This window comes from Cheilinus undulatus, linkage group 18, assembly GCF_018320785.1.
Source record: "Cheilinus undulatus linkage group 18, ASM1832078v1, whole genome shotgun sequence".
NCBI classification, from domain to species: domain Eukaryota; kingdom Metazoa; phylum Chordata; class Actinopteri; order Labriformes; family Labridae; genus Cheilinus; species Cheilinus undulatus.
This window is the reverse complement of record NC_054882.1, coordinates 14,671,614-14,694,468: the sequence shown is the minus strand read 5'-3', so window position 1 is coordinate 14,694,468 and position 22,855 is coordinate 14,671,614. Positions and strand designations below refer to the sequence as shown.

At 40.0% G+C, this 22,855-nt stretch overlaps 2 protein-coding genes and 1 non-coding gene across 6 annotated transcripts in view; all 3 read left to right on the top strand.

The window, feature by feature from the left end:
- The first annotated feature begins 1,043 nt into the window (after positions 1-1,043).
- Positions 1,044-15,717, top strand: atg9a (ATG9 autophagy related 9 homolog A (S. cerevisiae)). Its single transcript, XM_041813294.1, has 20 exons — positions 1,044-1,196; positions 1,467-1,522; positions 5,105-5,256; positions 5,370-5,413; positions 5,539-5,603; positions 5,720-5,869; positions 7,515-7,656; positions 7,782-7,922; positions 8,029-8,149; positions 8,547-8,722; positions 8,809-8,931; positions 9,142-9,329; positions 10,422-10,575; positions 11,124-11,303; positions 11,437-11,649; positions 11,772-12,004; positions 12,176-12,293; positions 12,382-12,652; positions 14,028-14,173; positions 14,269-15,717. The coding sequence occupies exons 3-20, from the start codon at positions 5,154-5,156 to the stop codon at positions 14,275-14,277; spliced, it is 2,577 nt and encodes an 858-aa protein (XP_041669228.1). The 5' UTR covers positions 1,044-1,196; positions 1,467-1,522; positions 5,105-5,153; the 3' UTR covers positions 14,278-15,717.
- Positions 15,718-15,983: 266 nt separating this feature from the next.
- Positions 15,984-16,056, top strand: trnak-uuu. The gene has a single exon. It is a non-coding gene; the product is annotated as a tRNA-Lys (tRNA).
- A 1,571-nt stretch (positions 16,057-17,627) lies between these two features.
- pcnt (pericentrin) overlaps positions 17,628-22,855 on the top strand; it is a 65,571-nt gene continuing 60,343 nt past the window's right edge. For 3 of the 4 annotated variants that reach the window (XM_041812305.1, XM_041812303.1, XM_041812302.1), the window contains exons 1-3: positions 17,628-17,803; positions 19,914-19,943; positions 22,122-22,298. In XM_041812305.1, coding sequence (XP_041668239.1) covers positions 17,756-17,803; positions 19,914-19,943; positions 22,122-22,298 — 255 coding nt within the window. In that variant the 5' untranslated portion in view covers positions 17,628-17,755. The remainder of the gene's footprint in view (positions 17,804-19,913; positions 19,944-22,121; positions 22,299-22,855) is intronic. The other variant, XM_041812304.1, reaches the window with a different exon arrangement.

Genomic DNA, 22,855 nt, shown 5'->3' with positions numbered 1-22,855 from the left:
ACTGATTTACAAAAAAAACTGAAAAATAGTAAAGCACATGATTATTTTTTGATTAATATGTCAAATTATAGTTATTTACTTGCATTCCTGAGCAGAAAAATGAGTTATGCTTGATTCATTCCTGACTTCTCAGAGAGGCCCAGAGAGTCGGCTCAAATTTGGGTATAAAAAGGTGAATTCAGTTTGAAATTCCTCATTCCTGTTCTAAATGGTAAAACGTGGAGAGCTCACTGATAATGAAAGAGTCCCCATCAAAGCACTTCATGATGCTGGATGATCTCTGAGACAGGTGGTCACATAAATTTGTTAAGCACTGTACATACAAAATAATGATAATGACTAGAAAAGCACTCGGAGATCGCAGACCTCTGCCATTAGGTATCTCCCAATAGTAACAAATCTTTTAAAAAAATTCCTGGATCCAGATGGTGATCCGGATCGCTCCCAAAATCTAATCGGTTCTTCCTTAAGCCATTTTTGACATTTCCTGAAAATGTAATCAAAATCCGTCCATAACTTCTTGAGTTATGTTGCTAACAAACTAACTAACTAACTAACTAACAAACCCTGCCGATCACATAACCTCCTTGGCGGAGGTAATAATAATTAATGTCAAATTAAAAACAGAAAAAAATAGGATTTTCATGGCTGATCATGTCACAATGTGCTGATATAAATTTGAAAAACATATTTCAAAAATTTATGATGCTTTATAACAATACAGACTATCAGCTATACACGAAACAGATTTTATGACGTGTTACTGTTAGACTTTTCTTTCACATTCAAAATCTGGCTGTAGCAGCATCACCAAGAGTACATTTGGAGTATAACACCTCTGACACTGCGCTGCATTAAACAAACACACGATGGCAGTAAAGAAGTTTAAATAAATGCCCTAACCAGGATAGCTTATTCAGGGCGTATCCCTGCGTGCACAACAATTCAGAGAACCCGCCTCTAGCCTCAGCTGATTGGCTCTTCTTCTAACCGTTCCTGAGCTCGTTTTCTGATTGGATGTTGTCCCTGCCCTTCATCTGTGACAGACGACACACTTGCTAGCGAAAATGAAACTGGTTTGTGGATGACTTAAGAGGCAGTCAGAAGAAAACGAAAACAAAACGGCTTTTAGATTTTTTATAAATACCCGAAGGGTCAGTGTTAACCCTGGAAAGCGGAGCCACAGCCACACGACGGTAAGGACTCCATGCGGCAGAACCAGAAGGGTGACATATTTTGGCGAAGGCGGCAGGCCTGTGCTGTCAAACCCCGACAATAACAACACCTGAATCAGTTCTCTGAGCTAGCTTAGTACGGTGATGAGCAGCGGCTAATTAATATCAAACTGCTAGCTAGCTACAGACCAATAGTCTGCTGTTTAGTGTTGTTATCTGTCCTGCTTTCTGCCTTCCAATACGAATATGTCCTAAAGCTTTGTCTCATGGAAAGGTCTCTTCTCTTTTTAGCTGGGAATGTTGAGTCAACACCAGAGTTTGAGAGGACGGACTGTTCTTAAATGGAGGTAAGAGGTTAGCCTTATAGGCTATGATATAACCTCATTCTGTGGTAGGGTGTGGGGATAAAATTATGAAGTTAAGTGGTTCCAACCTTTTCTGGTTAAGGAGCGAAGTACGGTCAAAAGTTAAAGGTTTATGGTGTCTTTATTGGGTGTATGCACTGTTGTTACACCACAATACACTGTTACTGCACTTAGGAAAGCCTTTACCATACATTTGTATTAGATGAATGTACATAAATGTGTCGCCCGTTTTATATAAGTGTACAGAAGTTTACCATGTCCTTATGTTTTGTTTTGTTGTTTTTCTATGACATGTCATCATATAACTTTTATTTTTACTACGTTAGTATTTCAGTCTCTTCATAGTATTTTAAAGACAGATCTCAACACTTTCTAACCAAATAGGGCTGGGTAGATGGCCTAAAACTAAAATATATCACAATATTTTGAAATCTCCTCTAAATTATCAGATCAAATCAAATAGTCTTTATTTATATAGCACTTTACACACAACACAGTTGATCCAAAGTGCTTAACAGAAGACAGCATTAAAAGAATGAAAAGAAACAGAAGAAAACGATGCCAATTTAATAGCGATAGCGATGTGGGGTGGGATGGGGGGTCCAAAGTTTTGGAGCTCAGATAGAAAAGGCCCTGTCTCCACGACTTTTTGTCCTGGTTCTCTGGACAGACAGGAGCTGTTTGTCAGAGGACCTCAGTTTTCTGACGGTGTGGTATGGGGACAGGAGCTCAGTGATGTAGTAGGAGGGGGCCAGGCCATTTAGTGCTTTACAGACAAACAGAAGGACTTTGAAATTGATTCTGCAGGTGACAGGTAGCCAGTGCAGGAAAGAAAGAATGGGTGTAATGTGGTCTGTCTTTTTTGATCTTGTGGGAATTCTTTCTGCTGTGTTTTGGACGAGTTGAAGATAGACAGGAGTGCGTGATAGCAAAATATAGTGAATTATAGTAATCGAGACGGGATGAAATGAATGCATGGATTAGTTTTTCTAAGATGGAGGTGCAGAGAATTGGTCTGAATTTGGAGATAATACGGAGCTGCATGAAACTAACTTTGACTACATGGTTGATTTGTTTGTCAAATTTTAAACCTGAATCAAATATGACACCAAGAGTGTCCTTTGATGCATAAAATGGCACCTGTGTAATGTTTGCAGTAGACCCCTCTATATCTTCTATAGTCTTTTAGTGTCAAAGGAAAGTACTGAAATCTTTTCTGTGTTATGTTTACGATTGTTGATTGGAAAAATGATTATTATTTCCCTCATTAAGGGTGAAGCAAACCTGCACAAAAACTTAATTGCATGATGCAGCCGATGGTCCAAACACTGCAGTCTCAGGCTGGGCCATTAATTGAAATTTAGAGAATAGTCTCCACGATGCTCTACACATCACCAAAACTTTAAGTGTCATTTTTTTCTACAATAATTTGCAAAAACTCATATTATCCTTATTTTTGTACGTTTTTGTCTAAGTCAAATGATAAAAACATAAAATAATTGTTCTCCTTAATACAACAATTCACATAGAATTTGCAATGAGTCAAAATAAATATATATATTTTTAGAATTGTTCAGCCTTAATTTAATCTACCAAATATTGGTTTATTGCTTGTTTGTTCAGAAATAAATGACATAAAGAACTTAAAAAGTAATTACATATTAAATTGCAATTACACTATTGGGGGAGTCGTAATTAGATTACTTTTCCAAATCATTTATGCCTACTCTAGTCTGTCCCACCCATTCAGGCTCACAGCTTTGATTACATTAGTCTGTTATCTGTGCTGATGCACACTGGACCAGTTTCTGACAAGTTCCATTATGAGAGCATCTTTTAGACCTTGGTCAAGGAGCTCTCCTGGGTGGTCATTGGGGGAAAAAAATGCTAGTTTGGAGGCACAAGCTTTAAACTCCCTGTTGTTGATGTAATGCACTGTTGAGCTGAAAAGGCTCACAGGTTCTGCCGTACCACAGATCTTTAGTTCGGGAGAAGTGGGTTGCCTTTTCTCTTACTGACATGAACTTTTTTTTCCTTTATAGCTTTATATATTCTTTGGTGCTTTTTATGCCTTAATTCAGAGAGGAAGACAGTGGGGATGGGCGAGTTGGGGAAGGACATGCAGGAAAGAGACCGCAAGCCAGACTTGAACCCAGGTGTCCATGTAAATGGGGCACGACCTTGTACTAGGCCAGTGGTTTTCAACCTTTTTTTGCTCAAGGCTCACCTAAGATCAAGCCAAAGTCTAAACTCATAATGAGTTAAATTTTAACTACTATATGCTGTCTTAAACTAAACCATTCTCTGTATGTACACTATATTGCCAAAAGTATTCACTATACAAACATTATACAAAACAAAACACTATACAACACAAAGTATACAAACTTTTGTGAAAGAATGGGTCGCTCTCAGGATCTCAGTGAATTACAGCGTGGTTCTGTGATAGGATGCCACCTGTGCAACAAGTCCAGTCGTGAAATTTCCTCGCTCCTAAATATTCCACAGTCAACTCTCAGTGGTATTATAACAAAGTCGAAGCGATTGGGAACGACAGCAACTCAGCCACAAAGTGGTAGGCCACGTAAAATGACGGAGCCGGGTCAGCGGATACTGAGGCGCATAGTGCGCAGAGGTCGCCAACTTTCTGCAGAGACCTCCAAACTTCATGTGACCTTCAGATTAGCTCAAGAACAGTGCATAGAGAGCCTAATGGAATGGGTTTCCATGGCCGAGCAGCTGCACCAAAGCTTTACATCACCAAGCACAATGCAAAGTGCCGGACGCAGTGGTGTAAAGCACACCGCCACTGGACTCTAGAGCAGTGGAGATGCGTTCTCTAGAGTGACGAATCACATTTCTCCATCTGGCAATCTGATGGATGAGTCTGGGTTTGGCGGTTGCCAGGAGAACGGTACTTGTCTCACTGCATTGTGCCAAGTGTAAAGTTTGGTGGAGGGGGGATTATGGTGTGGGGTTGTTTTTCAGGAGCTCGGCTTGGCCCCTTAGTTCCAGTGAAAGGAACTCTGAATGCTTCAGCATACCAAGAGATTTTGGACAATTCCATGCTCCCAACTTTGTGGGAACAGTTTGGGGATGGCCCCTTCCTGTTCCAACATGACTGTGCACCAGTGCACAAAGCAAGGTCCATAAAGACATGGATGAGAGAGTTTGGTGTGGATGAACTTGACTGGCCTGCACAGAGTTCTGACCTCAACCCAATAGATAACCTTTGGAATGAATTAGAGCAGAGACTGAGAGCCAGACCTTCTAATTCAACATCAGTGTGTGACCTTACAAATGCGCTTCTGGAGGAATGGTCAAAAATTCCCATACACCCTTCTAAACCTTGTGGAAAGCTTTTCCAAAAGAGTCGAAGCTGTTATAGCTGCAAAGGGTGGACCTACATCATATTAAACCCTATGGATTAAGAACGGGATGTCACTTAAGTTCATATGCCAGTCAAGGCAGGTGAGCAAATACTTTTGGCAATATAGTGTTTATAATCCTTTTGTTCACCTGGATTGGATTCATTTTTCCTCTTCTCCTGTCTCCGTTCTTCAGTCTGTAGCAGCGGGCTCAGTTACTTGGTGAGGCTGCAGCTGCTGTCACTATGGCTCACTTTGACACAGAATACCAACGCCTGGAGGCGTCGTACAGCGACTCTCCCCCCGGAGAGGAGAACCTGCTGATGCATGTGCCTGAAGGAGCTAAATGTATGACACTGTACAAACAAATCATGGACACACAAACAGAATCACACCTTCCTCTTTTACAACAATACTCCGAGCACTAACACCATTACTAACCTGTAATAAATCTTTTGCAGCCCAGTGGCACCACATAGAAAACCTGGACCTGTTTTTCCAGAGAATATCCTTTTCTGGTTCTGAGTTTGGTACCTCCTTGTTTTGTTTTGTTTTTTTTTTTAAATATTTTAAACCCAAATAGAATTGCTTACTTCAGATACATCCACAGTGTTCCTTAACATCCATTACGTGTATAATCTGCACCAGAAGAATGGATTCACCTGTATGCTGCTGGGAGAAATCTTTGAGCTTGTGTATGTGTCCCACCCCAGTTATTGTGCTCTTAAAGAGATTTGTTTATAGCATGATACTTATGTGTTCTTTCAGTGTGTTTCCTTACTTTTTTTTCCTTGTGTCTTTCCTTCTATAGCCAGTTGCTGTTCGTGGTTGGCTTCACAGTGTTCCTGGCTAACTGCGTGAACTATAATGTACTCTTTGCCAACGAGCCTGTAAACCACACTGATTCCTCTAAAGTCACCCTGCCAGATGCCTTTCTCCCAGTGAATAAGTGCAGTGCACAGTGAGTGTGATGCTGAATTTAGCTTTGTATAAAGGCTACAGCTGTGCATTTAGTCGAATATGTAGCTTATGATTACAGTGATTACTGTTGAGATATTAATGGATATACACTTGAACATTTATGCAGACATTCTACATTAGAAGGACACATGGAAATGTTACAGTCAGCAGCCAATATCCGTGTCAGCATATCTGATAAAATATGTATGGGGTTTGATTAGCAATTCTTAGAGCAACATAATGTAACCCTTATGACTTTCCATAATGCCCACGCTCTTTTCCTTTTATAGACATATAAACAGAGGTGAAAGTCCCTGCTGTCACTAATAATTTTGATTATTGATTGTTATGTTATCAGTGAAGTTAAAGGAAAAATTCAGTGTTTTTGAAGTTAGGCATCAATCAGGATGTGCTTAGAAAAGCTAGGCTATATAGCAACACAGATGGGTACAGCTGTTCCACGTAATTCAGCAAGTTTAAGGGAAAAATGAGCCCAAAAAAAACGTTGGCTTTATTGTATGCTATATTGAGCATTTTTTAAGCTTTTTCACCCAGAAAGCTTCTGTGATTTGTCAGAGAAAACACCACCAAACTAAACTAACAAAAACAATTTATTTCAGCCCAGTTTGGCACTTTAACAGCTGACACCTTGTCTTCATAAAATAAATACATTGTGCTGGCTGTTCTTTTTTTAATCTTCAGACATTAGAAGAATTAAATGACCACCATAAACTTACCTGGATGACTTTGATGGAGCGTTTCCTTCACTAACTGCAGGCATTTTATTAACACACACTCATAGCGCTGAGGCAGATCAAACTCTCCCCTCTCTGGCAGTGTTTCAGATTGCCAGTTAAACCCACCACCATCTTTCCCCTCCTCTGTTTGTTAGCGTGGCCATGCACATACATTTTACACATTTTAAAGTGCTCCTGTTCCAGTTCCATTAAAGTCTTCTGGTTGGGCCAGTTTTTCCAATTTATCTCCAGAAAGCTGAAGAAGGTCTATAAAATATCCACATTCAGTAAAGTAGGGAACTCTGAATGGGGAGTGATGCAGGCTGCAGGTGTCTGTGGGCTCACAAGTTTCCAACCCTAAACCAACAGGTAACTCAGTAACTGCTACTCCTTCATCTGTAGAAGTTGCTCCTTTGTATCCAGTTATATCGACAGCAAATGGCACAACATTGTCACTCATGTTGAAATCTTACATTTAGTTTTGTGTGTCTCTGATGAAGCCTGAAGACCCAAACAGCTGATCTGATATGCTGAAGTGGAAGAGCACATTGCTGGTAGCTATTGCAAAATAGTTACAAACACAGAGGCTTTCTGGGTGAAAAAATGAAACACTTCAGCAATGCTTAATATAGCATAAAATTATAGTGTACAAACCAGTCTGTGCTGTTATTAAGCCTAGCTTCTCCAGGTGCATCCTGTTTAAAGGGGCAACACTCACTATCATCTCTGGAAGCTGGTGCCACTACTATTGACAAGTTTCTTATACAACCCAACTGAAAAAAATAGAGAAATATCCTTTTAAATGAGTTTCGCTATAGTTTGTTACTTTTGCAGTCAATGCATGTCATTTGTAATAAAAAATTATGTGTGCATGTTTAAATCATAGACAATTATATTTTCACCTTGCAGTATCCGAAACAATGCATATGTGATCTTCGTGCTGGTAATCTCGGGGGTGTTCTGGCTTCATCGCCTTGTCAAATTCATCTACAACGTCTGCTGTTACTGGGAGATCCGATCCTTCTATATCAATGCACTGAGAATGACCATGGTGAGACACTGTAGATTACACCAGGATCATTTTTAGATGTGTATCGAATGTTTGTTTCATTACAGACAGTTATTTATTGTTTTTTGTTGCACCGTCTTACTCTCACTTTTGCTTTTTCTTTCCAGTCAGAGCTCCCCTACGTGACATGGCAGGAGGTTCAGGCCAGGATAGTGGAGATTCAGAAGGAACACCAGATCTGCATCCATAAGAAAGAACTGACAGAGCTTGACATTTACCACCGCATCCTCCGCTTTAAGAACTACATGGTGCGTCTATTTGTAAATAAATGTCTGACATTTATGCCTGACAACACACCAAAGTAATGAAACTGTGAGACCACAAATCAGAGCCTCTATTCTCATACTCCTTTAGGTTGCCATGGTGAACAAGTCCCTCCTTCCTGTGCGATTTCGACTTCCTCTTCTAGGGGATTATGTTTTCTACACCCGGGGGTTGAAGTACAACTTTGAGCTCATCTTCTTCTGGGGTCCAGGTGTGTCCATGTTTGATTCTATCCCGTTTTTATCCTACTTTCAATACTGAGTGGAAATAGTTTTTGAAAGCATGAACTGGCATTAACTAGATGGACAAAAATATTTAGACACTTGACCATTACACCAGCAGAGACTGCAATGACATTGTATTCGAATCCATGTACTTTAAAATGAAGTTGGACCACTTTTGCAGCTGTAACAACCTCCGCTCTTCTTGGAAGACTTTTCACAAGATTTTTTAGGGGTTTTTTTGTTTTGAAACACCTGAATTCAATTATTAACAGGTGTATCTAAATACATTTGTCCTTACAGTGTTTATCTACCTATTAGCTGTGTTTATAATCATTCAAGAATTTTAGATTTACCTCCTTCTATTGTGTCATTTCTTCTCTTAAGGCTCTCTTTTTGAAAATGAATGGAGCCTGAAACCAGAGTACAAGCGAGGAGGGAACAGACTTGAGCTGGCAGACAGGCTCGCATCACGTATTCTGTGGATTGGGATTGCTAATCTGCTGCTGTGTCCAGTTATTCTGGTGTGGCAGATTCTCTATGCCTTCTTTAGTTACACAGAGGTTAGTGCCTCACCTGCTAACACAAAATCTCTGCAGTCTCTTTTATAAAGTAGAGCTCTAATAAAAGTTTATTGTGTGTGATTAAGGTGATCAAGCGAGAGCCTGGTTCCTTGGGAGCAAGATGCTGGTCTCTGTATGGTCGATGTTACCTGCGCCATTTCAATGAGTTGGACCATGAGCTCATGTCTCGACTCAGCAAAGGCTACAAGGTCAGATTACCCCTAAATCTTCTCCTTTAAATCCAAGCTAGCTTATTTTGTTACACTGGCTTGTTATTTCTTTATTTAATGCAGGGATTCTGTATTTAATAACACCATGCTGTTAAACCTTGCACTCTCGCCTTTAGTGGTATCTGTTGAGTTAATAACCACCTGTTTTCCATCCTTTTTCTGTTCCCTACTACCTCCTGTTTCCTTTAGGCTTCATCCAAGTATATGAACTGCTTTCTGTCACCACTGTTGACGGTGGTTGCCAAAAATGTTGCGTTTTTTGCCGGGTCCCTCCTTGCTGTCCTCATTTCCCTGACCATCTATGATGAGGATGTTCTTGCAGTGGAACATGTTCTGACATCAATCACACTCCTTGGAGTGTGTATTACAGTCTGCAGGTAATAATAAGTATCATTGTTTCATTTATTTACTGTTTATCTACTAGTAAATATACACTAACAGAAATGATTTAAACCATATTAGTGCCATTATGAATAAAAACACAGTTTGTTGCAGCATTATAAACAACATCTTTGTGCCCACTTTTGGCACCCCCTGTGGACAAGTATACAATATTGAAAGGCTAAAAATGCCAAGTTTGTTGGATAAAGTCTGCTATGGATTTTGGACACGATTATATCGTTCTTTTTTAAGTTTTCACACAGGAACTTCAGCCTGCAAACTCTCCTGTCTCCTCCATTGTAGGAGTAAAGGGTCTTGAAGGGCTGATATTAATAAAAACAGTTGTAATCATGTCCAAGAGGCAGATAAATGTAAAAAAGGTAAATACTGTTTTGAAAAGGCTCTCATTTTTACAGCTGCACTTGTAAGCAGGATGCACAGTGCTATATATTATACAGTAGCTCAGTTCAGACCAAAGATTCGCAACGAGACGAGTATGTGAACCCTATGTTTGGAGAACCACATACTTTTTCTTGCAACTGTATATGAACCCAGTTATATAATATAGAAGTGTCTGTATTTGTTTCACTACCACCTAAAACTCCTCAGATAATGTCAGTGGATGAAATTAATCACCAACAATCCACTTATGTTTTTCAACATGGAAGTATCTTAAAGGACATACAAAAAAATGCCAAAAGTTAAGAAGTGCTGTTCCCCATGAGACTTTTCTTTCTTGCCCATTTTGAAGCTCCACCAGATTTGTAATCCCTTTAATTCTCTTAGACAGCTAATTCTGCTGCAGATCTGATAAGTATAAGAGGGTTTCCTTCTTTAAGAAGCTTTTTACTTTTTAAAGTCTGCTGATAGCTCAAAATTGAAGTGTTAATAGAAGTATCAGGGAAAATTCCCATGAATTTAACTGGTAGGAAAAACCATGTTTTGGACTCAGTTCCAGGTAGATTCATACTTAAAGATGTAGGATTTACACTGGGATTTGCACTGAGAGATCCATTCCAGCAGATGCCATTAATAGACTTGTAATAATGGTGTCTATCACATTTCCACATTTCTCTTTCTTTTCACAGGTCTTTCATCCCTGATAAGCACATGGTGTTTTGTCCCGAGCAGCTGCTGCGTGTCATCCTGGCTCATATTCATTACATGCCTGATCACTGGCAGGGCAACGCACACAGATATGAGACTCGTGACCAGTTCTCCCAGCTCTTCCAGTACAAAGCAGTAAGTGTGGATACTTGTATTTTTGTTTAATTTTGATTTATTTAACCTGCATTTAGCCAGGTTAGTCCCATTGAGACCAGAGATGTCTTTCTCAAGGGAGATCTGAAAGCCGTAAGAGAGCTGTAAAACCACAGATTTCTGCAGCTTCTTCACATTCAGATCAACTGTAAAAGACCAGGCTTGCTGGGAAGCAGCTTCTTGTAACCTCTTAAGTACCTCCACTCCCAGACTGGCCCAGCTGTTAGCAGTTTAAATATTTTATCTTAGAGTTCCATGTGTGTGTGTGGGGTGTGTGTGTGTGTGTGTGTGCGCGTACGTGCGCGGGGGGGGGTGATTAGGGGGTCAGGCATTGTGGGTTTGGGTCATACCCCCTTTTATCTTCCTTTTAATTTATCTGTCTGTGTGTAAAGCACTTTGTGCTACATTTTCTTGTATGAAAAGTGCTATATAAATGAAGTTTTATTGATTGATTGATTGATGTGTTATTTCAATAATAAATAACCTTAGCTGGGTCCTCCTCTGCCTTCACCCCGTGTTTTTTCCTGCAGGTGTTTATTCTAGAGGAGCTGCTGAGTCCGGTGGTCACTCCAATCATTTTAATCTTCTGTCTGAGGAGGAAGTCCCTGGAGATCATTGATTTCTTCAGGAACTTCACAGTGGAGGTGGTCGGGGTGGGAGACACTTGCTCCTTTGCTCAGATGGACATCAGGCAGCACGGACACCCTGCGGTGAGAGGAAACATACAAATGCACCCACACAGACAAACACAGATGGAAACAAACTTTTAAAAAATAATCCAACAGTCATTTTCAAGTCCTGTTGTTGATTGTTTTTGGTTGACACTATTTCCTCGCTCTGTAGTGGATGTCTGAGGGCAAGACGGAGGCGTCCATCTACCAGCAGGCTGAGGATGGAAAGACAGAACTGTCCCTGATGCACTTTGCTATCACCAACCCTCAGTGGCAGCCTCCACAGGAAACCACTCATTTTATCAGCCAGCTGAAAGAACGAGTCCACAGAGAGGCAACAGGGGCCACTTCAGACATTCATCCACTGTCACTGTCTGAGTCTGAGGTATATTTTAATATGAACATTTATGTTCAAGTATTACATGCCTAACAAGTGTAATTTCATCAGACCTTCAGAGATAAACACAGTTTTGTTGTATTTTTTATTTCCTTTTTTCCTCCTGTTAGCCAAAGAGCCTCATTGCCAACCTCCTGGCAGGCCCCTCCACCGTGACCTCCCTTCATTTTGGCAGGGACAGCTCTTTGGCAAATCATGCTGCCGCTGGTTTAAGCGATGGAGCTTCTGCTTTGCGCTCTCTGTCCCCTATCAGCAGCAGTCTTCATCTGAGAGGCAGTTTGAGTGCAGCTCACAGAGCAGCTGGTCACACTTCAACCATGAGCAAAGCAATGGCAGGGTCTGGGTGAGAAAACTCTCCTTGGCCTTAATTCAAGTCCTTAGAATACTTTTTGGTTAAATCTCACAGGCATTATCCTATAATAAGATTGTTTAAACCTTAATTATTCTCCAATCTTTTCTCATTTGCTTATCTATCCCCTCCTCCTGTCCATGGCCGTATGTTCCCTTTTTATAGGACGGATGCTCGGACTGTGAGCTCAGGCAGCAGTGCATGGGAGGGTCAACTCACCAGTTTGATCCTGTCTGAGTATGCCTCCACTGAGATGAGCATCCACGCTCTGTACATGCACGAGGTAATTAGAAGACAAAGGAGGTCACCTGAAAGTCTGACACTGAATCCGATCTAGCCATTCTACTTCATTTCTGTTCTTGTCCTTGTAGCTACACAAGCAACAATCCCGTGGTGAGCTCTCTCGTCACACATGGCACAGGCAGGAGAGCGATGAGAGCAGTGACAGCGTCCCCGATGAAGTGAGGAGTGAACCCAACCCTCAGTCCAGGAATTTCCCTCGCTCACACACTTTCCCCAATGCAGTTCCCAGTCCTAGTGCCATTCCTGCATCAGCGTCAGCAGATAGCAGGACAACCATGGGTCAGGAGGGGGTGTCATCCCAGAGCAGTAGCCAGCGGCGCCACAGTGGACCCACCCAAGGTACTTCGATGTGGGATTTTTAAAAAATGTGGCAGACAGTCTATTTGAGCTGGTCTCAGTGATGTCATTCCTCTATGATTTTATGTACTATCTTTAACCTTCATGTTTCCCTTTGTACCATTTTGGGACTCTTTCATATTTGTCTCGACACTATTTTATGTGTTTTCAAGCCTCAGACATGAGCATTGGCAATGTTGTGTATTATTTTGGCAATTTTGGAAAAAAAATTATACCCCATGCCTATAATGTACTGTGTACAAAAATCCTGATGCTTGTGTCCTTAGTGTCCATTTTGGCTCCATTTACTCCCATTGTTATTTGATTTTTTTATCCTGGAGTCATTAGCACATAAATACATGCATGCAATAAATGTTGGAGTTTTTTTTTTAGTATTTATATGGAAGTTGTTTCTATTTTCCACTAGATGGCGCCATTTTCCCTATTGTTGTCTATGCAGAAAAATCATTGAATTTTTGAAATAATGCCTCATCTTGTTTAACCCCAAAAAACCCTACTGAAAGTAATTTTTTTGTTTTTGCCATCTAAAATGCCAGGGATTTCCATGACAGAACATGGCCAATAAGGGGTCAGAATTTTTCATATGTATTAATGTTTGATATTTATTACCAGGGGAGGGGTTGGTTATAAATAAATAAATTTTAAAAAATTAAGAAAAGGAAAAGGAAAAGTGTTTGGAAAATATAAATTAGAATATTTTTTTTGCCTAATGTATGAAATGAGCCATTTTGGTCCAAAGGGAAACAAACGGATGTAAAATCAAAGGGATGCAGGATGAAGAGTAAAGCATCTGATCTGCAATTCTTGCAGTACCACTAAATTTAGTGCAGTCTTAAGCCATTTCATACCAAAGTTGATGGCCAAAAAGAGACAGTGATTTAGCTGGTCACAAAATACATGCTTCACAGCTGCAGAAACTACAATCGGGCAGACATTCTGTCCTCTGGATTTTTGTTTGTAGCATAATTCTTTAATACTCTTCCCTTTTTGCACTTTAACTTTTATTTCTTAATTCATTTTATTTCTCTTATATGCCTACATTGCATTCAGAAAGTATTCAGACCTTCTTCATTTTTTTTCAATTTTGTTCTGTTGCAGCCTGATAATACAATTAAAAAAACAATTTTGTTTATATGATATATGAGATTTATGAGAAATAAAAAAAAAAAAAATATCACATCGCATTAGTATCAAGACCTTTTACTCAGTGCTTAATTGAAGCTTTTACAACTATTTGATATCAGCTCGGTTTGTTGGTTAACTGTAGTTTAAAAATTACCCAATTTTGCTGATGGACGACCTTAAAAAAAGTGAGTTCAGCTTTTAAACTGAGGTCTTTCTCTTTGTTTTTTTTAAGACTCTTTTGGTGCAGGGGGGAAAGTAGTGAGGTCAGCCCGTGTGCCCATGGGAGGATGGGCAGAGGAGGGCCAAGCAGCACCACGACACCATGAACCAGTACCAGAGGAGAGCTCAGAGGATGAATTGCCCCCTCACATACACAAGGTGAATGCAGCTTATTGGTGATTTAAAGAAAAATGTGCATTTCTCGTTGTGCAAAGCGAGTAATTGATTATTTTGGTTCTCTTCTCTCTCTGTAGATTACATAACAGATCCCTGTGCTGGCTTCTTACCCTCCAGAGAAAAACAAACATGCTTTCTCAAAATGAAGTGGAGATGAAGATGGACAAGTGCAAAAGATAAATGTTGGTTAAGATGATCAAAGTTTCAAAGATACTGTATGACTTATTACATGCCTAGAAGGCAGACAGGGTAGTTTTCTAGTTTGTTTATCAAATGAAGGCAGGCAGGATCAAGTTACTTAGAGCCATTGATACCTGTAGAGTACACAACACTCTTTTTGTCATGTCAGCAGATTACATACTGAAAGTGCATTTGTTGCTGTAGTGCAATTTAAAAATGGGCATCGTTGCACTTGGCTGCTGGAGGAGGAATGCAAAACAATTTGCTCAAAATATCATTACAACAATTTCAGTTGTGCAAGTGGTATGATTTTTCCAAAAATCCAGCTGAGAAATGTATGATGTCTTTCTAAGAAAAGAAGCATTCAAAAATGTATGAAGAATGATAAAGCTACCAGACTTTCATGGTTGTATCTCATCTTGTACCTAGAGATTATAACCTGCGCTCTCTATTGCAGCCTGCAGTCTGCCTCTTTGCTAAAAGTCGTATACTATGAAATTCACCTTACAATACTCCATAGAGTGTTTTGTTAAACTCAACATTTATGACATAACAACGTTCATGTGAATTCCAAATGTTCTAAAGCATTTTACAGTGTCTGTTTCAAAAGATAGACTTCTGTTTAAAAGACAATTACATATTGCAGTCTGATATTCTGCACACATACACATGCACTTTGTAAATACATTTTATCAGGTTAATTTGCAGCGATCCTTAAAATGATTAAGTGATTCAGATTCACACGATGAAGAGGCCAGCTTCTTTAACCTGGCAACCAAGATGCTGTCTGTCAGCACATATCTTTGTGATTCAACCAGTGCTTTTATTCATATTCATTTTTCATGAGACTGTCAGAAGGGTGCAGCAAAAGATCTGTCTTGCGCATGTAATATTGAATTCTGTGCCATAAATATGCCTCTCAGCACAAGTGCATGTCCATCGTCCATACAATCGTCATTAGAGTTGCAGCACACCGAGGCTACCACACTTTCACCACCTTTCACATCCTGTTTAACAACAGCATGACTCTCCTTCTACCTTTGATTCTGTTCTTTTGCAGCAATTCTTTAAAAAGAATTATGCACTTTAATCATTTATAAAATGCAGAGGGTGTCACTTGTTTGTATGTTAACGGTGTCATGTGTATATATTTTTAAAGATAGTTTTATTTATAAGAGGGAAGTGCCATGGTGCGCTCTGTTTCAAACGTCAAAGAAACACTAAAGCGCTGGAAGTGCGGTAATTTTAAGTAACGATGCTCGGGGAATTTTGTTGTTTGTTGTATAAATATTGTAAAATATCATTTTGTACAGCTGTAAAGTCATCCAATAAAGACAAGGCAATGACTCTGTGTGTGGACTGAATGGTTTCGGATTAAAAGGAATGAAACGGAGCTTCGACCGCACCTTGCAAACTATTCATGCTAACCCGTGCTAACATACTGCTAGCCTCCAACTTTGTATTGCTAGCTAGTGTAAGCTAGCTTGATAAAACACTTAGGGTTACAGAAACCAAAAAAGTCATCATAACCTGTGACGCTGTACATTAGTGATCGCAATAGTATTTATAGTTCGTCGTGCTTTTATTCTTTCAATAATATTCGTTGAGCAGAGCCCGGATAGCTCAGTCGGTAGAGCATCAGACTTTTAATCTGAGGGTCCAGGGTTCAAGTCCCTGTTCGGGCGATGAATTTTTTTCCCCTCAACTTCGAGTTGCCATGGAGGACGTGACCTATTATGTTCCAAAGTTCTGCGTACGAGTGCGTCCTTCGGCCGTCGACTTTATATCAAACGGCGCTTTAGAAAGGGACAGCTGCCTAAAACGCGTTAGGAAAATTAGAAAAGTTTCCCCGAAATGTGACAGTCTTTTATGTTGAAACCCCAGCAAAATGCAGATGGACAAAGCCCACAACGTCATTACTGAATTCTATTGTATGGATGGCTCCGAATAGATTATACCATTCCAATACAAGTAGAAGTTGCGCCGCTGAAATAAGAATTCTTGAGTTTCGGATTTATAAGAAGTCAGCTGACCTCTGAGTAAAGTAACAAGCAACGAGGAAAGAAATGTATGATTTCACTTTTCTAGATAGGCTAACTCTCAAGTACAATACAGATATGGTACTCAAACCATGTAAGTAGCCTACAATATTAAAGTAAATTTACTTCCCTACTCTCCACCATTAACGTGATATGAATATACTGTATGTGCAACGTATATTTTAGTGAAGCAGCCTCCACAGGTAGAGACTTTTAACCACTGCTAGTTGTAGGCCAGGGGTGTTCAAACTTTTTTCACTGAGGGCCACATAGAGAATAATACTATGGCCGTAGCAGGGCCACTTGGATTAAAAAAAATCCAATGTAAATTAAGACAAGCTAACTAATCAATCTTCATGAAACTGCCAAACTTTGAGAGGCTCCTTGCTGCAGACATCCATAAACGCAGCCCCATGACCGTGCAAGTGTATTGTTTCATATTCAAAAGACCCAAGGCTGTAATTTCTGCCAAATGTTCTTCAGCTAAGCACTGAATAAAGGTTCTATTACGTCTGAATAAATACTTCTCAATAATCTGCAAAAGCTTATACAATTCTGTTTTCACTTTGTCATGTTGGGGTGCTGAATCCACAGTGAACTACACATCAACATAAAGAAATGCAATACAGCCCTAGGCTTAAAATGTATTGTGTAAATGTATGATCTTTGTATTTTGTTTGTACGGTCTAAGCTAGACAATGGTCGCTAAGGAGAACCACAGCACCTGCAGAAATAATTGTTTGATACGCTGACAACAGATGCATGTGATACCTTCACATAAAAACTTACCAAACCTTTTTGGAGCTCCTATTTCATATTCTTAGACATTAATCAGAAAATTACACGCGGGAACCTTCAGGTCTAATTTTGTAAATATAATTCACTCCGATTAAATAAGACGTTATAATGTCTTGTCGCCATTGAAACACCTCTGTAAGAGAAAGATGCCTAACTTTCAAAACAGACTCAGGATGGCTTGGGGAGGCATGGTTTGTTTAGGCCCGTTATGATTGGCTTCAAGAGCTGTCAATCCAAGGCGGCGACAACAAACAGCCATTTGATTGGCCATGGAGACTCTGCTCTTAAGTGAGATACAAGGAAGCCTCATTGGCTGGAGAGGAGGTTTGCGATAATTTGATTGGTCCTTTTATTCGAGGAATCTCGATAAGGGCGGGGTTAAGATTGCTTGGCGGCCATACTGAATATTATCTGTTGACAGTTGTGTCTGAAGAAAGCTCAAGATTTTATTTAAGCCAACTTGTGCTAGAAGTGAAGATCTGTTGTACTTTTCGGTGTTCTTAGGACGCATGTCCTGAAATTGTAATGTTTTATTTTTAATGAAGACATGGATGAAGATGAACGGCAGAGGAAACTAGAAGCTGGGAGAGCTAAGGTTTGTTGCTAACATCTAACGCACGTTAATACTGAAAGCTAGCAATTAGCGGTGGCTAGCTAGCCAGTCTTTTGTCATAGCCCTACGTCTGTCCACTGTTAAGTTAACTCACATCTAAAACGACTGTTAGTTGTGTTTGCTGTTGCTTGGATTCCACATGTTCGTTAAATCACAGACGTTGGTATTTTCCTCTTTGCCGCGCATAAGCCGCGGGTAAATGATGGGTTAAAGTTGACCAACATTTCTGGAGTAGGTTAGTCGGTCAGTGATTGGAGAACTTGGTAGACTCTTCAAGTTCAGTCTAGGAGGAAATGTGCACTAATTCTGAGGCAGTGACACATTTAAATAACGAAAACTTTATTTTTTAATTTGTTTTAAGAGAGGTGCTTCACAGTAGGATGAAATCACAGCGCAGGTACATCTGACGTTGTTTTTAGTATTAGTTTGTGGCTGAGAAGCCTGAGACAAGTTTATCTTGTATGTAGTATTTATAATGTGTCATCTTACAAAACAGGATTTTTACAATCCAACCTTCAAGCAAATCTATCAACGGCGAACAGAAATCACTAGTAAATGAAATTCACTCTATAGTGTACCTTTTTTATGCACAAATATAACAAAGAAAATTTGGCATTCCTTAATATTAAAAAAAGACAAATACCTTATTCAGAATTTTAGGGTTAATATTGAGGCAATTTTTATAACACACCATTAGCACAGCTGCCTCATTAGTTATTAGATTGAATAAATCATTTGCGATTGTATGATTTATGGATGATATAGCGTCTCATTTGGCCTATTTTTCTTATGGAGTGTTGCCTGTATGGATGTACGATATTATCGGTCTGATATCGTATCGGCAAATATTTACAACCAGTATTTTCGCTATAAAAATTCAATTTTTATCAGCTTTAAATATTGGATTTACAACTGTGAACAAGTTAGTGGAGTATTAGGGCAGACCAACAGACCTACCTCTGTTCTTTATTCATCATCATTCCTCACATTTTAAAGTGTGTTTAAAGAACTGAAATTTGTTAATTTGTTCATCCTAAAACCCAGACTAGGACTGAAGTTTTATGTCTGAACCGCATTTCAATGTCTTTGTCAATATCGGCTATATCGGATTAGTTTTGAAATGTCGTTCATTACTCTTGGTATGGCATCGATATTGGCAGATACTAGCTTAAGTGAATTATTGTCTCGACAGATATGAAAATTTCTGCTGATATTTACATATGATATTTTGGCTTTAAAAATCTGCCTATCATCTTAAAATATTTACCATACGAACAAATAAGCCAGTGGAGCTACAAAGCTTAATACAGCCATTATTTACCACTGATAAAGGCAGACTTTTGTAGCAAAATTATCATTTAAGCCTAGACTGATAGGTCACACTCTCTCTCTTTTTCTTTAAGATTTATTTTGGGGCTTTTTTGGCCTTTATTAGAGGGATCGGACAGTGGATAGAGCCAGAAATAGGGACGAGAGAGTGTTGAATGCCACCGGCTGGACATGAACCCAAGCTGCCCATGTTACATGGAACGCAGCCTGACCACTAGGCCATCTGTGGCCAGATAATTCACTTTTTAGGCTAATCTCTGCAGATACTGAAATCATGCCAATAATCTTATGCATTCCTACTTTAAAGAGTGTTTTAAGGACAGAAGGTTGTCAATTTGTTCCTCTTTAAGCTTTTAATTGTGTGTTTTAAGGACTGAAGTTTTATGTCTGAACGACATTTAAATATTGTATCAATATCCGCAAAGATTGATTTTTAAATATCAGCATATTGGATATCAGCAAAAATCCAGTATCATGCATCCTGTGTCACCCTAAAGAGAAAGTGCCTTCTGTTTTTCATTCAGTAGAGTTCTTTAGTTATGGACCAATAATCAAGAATGGCTTGCTTTCTAGTAACAAAGACACATTTTTATGAAGACTAGGCCTGAAAATAGGTCAGCTAGGTCAGGGTAGCTTATTAAATCGCATTTATTTGGTACCCTGTTTCACTCTCAAAACATGGGTGCACCAATTATATTAGATTAGTGAGATGCAAGAAACTTGGGAAATAACACTACTTAACCCCTTATGTCCCCTATAACAGAAATCATCCACCATGCCTCGAAAAAAGTCGGTAAGTATAGAAAACAGTGACTGGGACAAACATCTCATTCTGTCTTCAATTACTTGGCCTCTTTTTTTTGTGATTCTGGTCGTCTTTTTGGTTTGTTTTTTCTTGGCCTGGGAAATTGAGGCTTTCTTCTGCCTGTCTGCACTGTATGATTACTTTCACTTTTTAGATTCAAACTAAAGGTTTTAAAAATGAACACAGTTGTTGAACTGCTGAGAATGAGTTTATCAATGATTAAAATGCCGAATGTGTCCACCAGTCATGCACTGTCATGCTGGTTGTAGGCCATCAGGTGGTGCAGTAAGCCTGTGAGATTTGGTAAGGTCGAATACCATGCAATTGTGTTTCACATGAATTGTGTTGCTATGGTTATGCAGTGCTGTCAGTTGCCTTTACTGTATGTGATGCATCAGAAAGCATGCTAGAAAGGGATGGTACGCATGCAAATAACAAAACACACACAGAAGAATGCAAACATGCATGCACAAACAGAAGAAAAAATTAATGAGGTGAATGTGTGTTGACATAGCTGAGAACACAATAGCAGAATTCATCAGTCTAGTAACATCTGATGTGGCTAGAATAAGCTCAAGCCAGTGTGTGAGTCAGATTCTTAGTTGTGCAGATGCGGCCTTGGGCAAAACGCAGCTTATCTGCTTAATGTGTGTGTCTGAAATGTTGTGGCAGGCGGAGGCTGTTAACAGGGTGACGGAGGGACAATAAGCTAAGGGTGGGGTTTTAAGTATGAGCAGTGTGAGCTTGGGAGAAGTGTAAGGCTATAACCTGGTTGGTAGAGTCAAAAGATGATGTGGGTTTAGTGACTGATGCATTGGTCTGAGTATGTATCGTGCTTTATTCATCAGCAGAATATCAGTTGGTGCATAGAAATTTGTTGCTGTAATGCACATGTAAGTGAATCGTCACACAAAGCAACAAGTCGCCCTCCCATGGCCGTGCGATCTCAAATTGAATTGAGCTTGCACACTGGGATGCAGCTCATCTCACACAGCTCTGTCTCCTCCTCTCCATGTGAATGCATCTCCCAGTCTCCACCCTCTTCCCTTAGTCTAGACACATGCCATCCACTCACTATCCAGTGTTTGTGGATTTCACTGCACTGTACGTTGGCCGTGGCAGAGAGTTTTAGGATGAAAGGGCTCAGCTTATTGTTGCCTTCAGACTGCGAGATCTTCATCTGGACACTAGAGCAACCGGCCTGATAAGGAGGAGCTGACAGATGTGAGCACCAGCAAGAGAGGAAGTCGATGGTTGACTGTCAGTTATTGATGTAAGGCTTCATGAGGGTCCCTGTCACAATGTCAACCGCTGTAATCTGATTTAAGCAGCTTAAAGAAGAGGGACCGGCGGAGAGAGAGAGAGAGAGAGAGAGAAAGAGACGGATATTAAAAACACAGGAGTGTTTTGCTGAGAGAAACGGCCTGAGTTGGATTTGGACAAAATGGTCCCTCTGGAATTTGAAATATCGTGGCTTAATTGGAGATTATTTTTTAACCTCGAGTGAACTTCTCAGGTTCATACTGTTTTGTTTTCTGCGTTGTTTTTCTTCTTTTTTTTTTTCATAGCCGTTCATGATTACACGGACAACTTTGTGTCACTTCGAATACCTTGATTTCACCTGCGTGACTGTCTCTGACTTTTCCTTCAAGTTGAAACTGGAAAGTGGCTGAGATGAGTGTCTACTTTCTCCTATAACCTTGTGCTGTTTCCTGTCTGCTGAGAGGCTACCCAATATGTGTCACTAAAATCTGCACTTCTCATGGGTGTGACACAGCTCTCTGGAGATTTGAGAATATTTAGCATAACCTCATTTTGAACTCCTCTGCCTTTTCAGGCTGTGGTGTCGTGTACTTTGGGGTTGAGTTTGGGATTTCTTCTTGCTTAATTTGTTTTTTTTTCACAACTCTGACTGCTCAGAATGACAGCTGTTAGTCTTCTAATTTCTTCAGCTGAGATCATCACCAACATTAACAGCCATGTATTTATTCTAATGCAGTGATATCACCACGTTGTTCTGATTTTCATGTGTCAGTTAAGGAGAAAAATCTGGACTCTAGTTCTCTGTCACTCTTGACTCCTGAGCTTCACCATGCTGTTAGTGTGGTGGTGCTCAGTGGTCCTCACCTACGTGTCCATCTACCTCTCGCTGTCCTTCCTGCGCAGCTTGCTAGCTACCGACAGAAGCGGGCGCAAGGCAACGGTGCGGGGGCGCCGAAAAAGACGCAGAAGAGGAAGGGCCAGAATGACGCGCAGAATGACGGCGCGACGCAAGACCGTCACGTAGAAGCGCCGCTTCCTACAGCAAACAACAAGGAACTGAACAACAAGACCAGCCATGAGGTAGACCACTTACTGCTTAAAGGGATATATATCTGTACTTTTGAAGTTAGGTTGTTTAAGGTATCCATGTCTTTATTAAAGGGGCAACTGGACTTGATTAACGTTCTTGAAGATGTTTTGCCTCGGCTGTATAAGGCAGGGGTTCTCAAACCTGACCTCCAAATTAATGGTCCTAGAGACCAGGGGCCCCACTGTATCTAAAGGTGGTTTAAGTATAGTTGAAATCAGTTGTGCACATTCAAGAATAGTCATGTGCAGACTAAATTCAAGAGATTTTTTAACAACCTTTGCTTTCAGCATAGATCTCACCAAATGACCAGGTTTTTAATTTACATTTAACTTACTTTTTGCATTTTTACAAATAAAAATGGGTAAAATATGCTGCTTTAAATCCTTTAGAAAGATTCTTTGTTTTTTTGGAAGGTATCTAGCGACCTCCTTTTAGAGTCTTGCAATCCCTGTGGGGGTACCAGCCCCCACGCCGAGAACCCCTGCTATAAGGTACTTTGCAGTAGTAGTGGCGTTAACCTCCAAAGATCACACTGAGCATTGTTCCT

Excerpts from the sequence above, each read along its gene's own strand:
- atg9a (XM_041813294.1), top strand. The coding sequence starts at position 5,154 with ATGGCTCACTTTGACACAGAATACCAACGCCTGGAGGCGTCGTACAGC. Across the intron at positions 5,414-5,538 it reads TGGACCTGTTTTTCCAGAGA|GTGTATAATCTGCACCAGAA; the intron begins ATATCCTTTTCT and ends AACATCCATTAC. Across the intron at positions 10,576-11,123 it reads AGCTCTTCCAGTACAAAGCA|GTGTTTATTCTAGAGGAGCT; the intron begins GTAAGTGTGGAT and ends TTTTTCCTGCAG.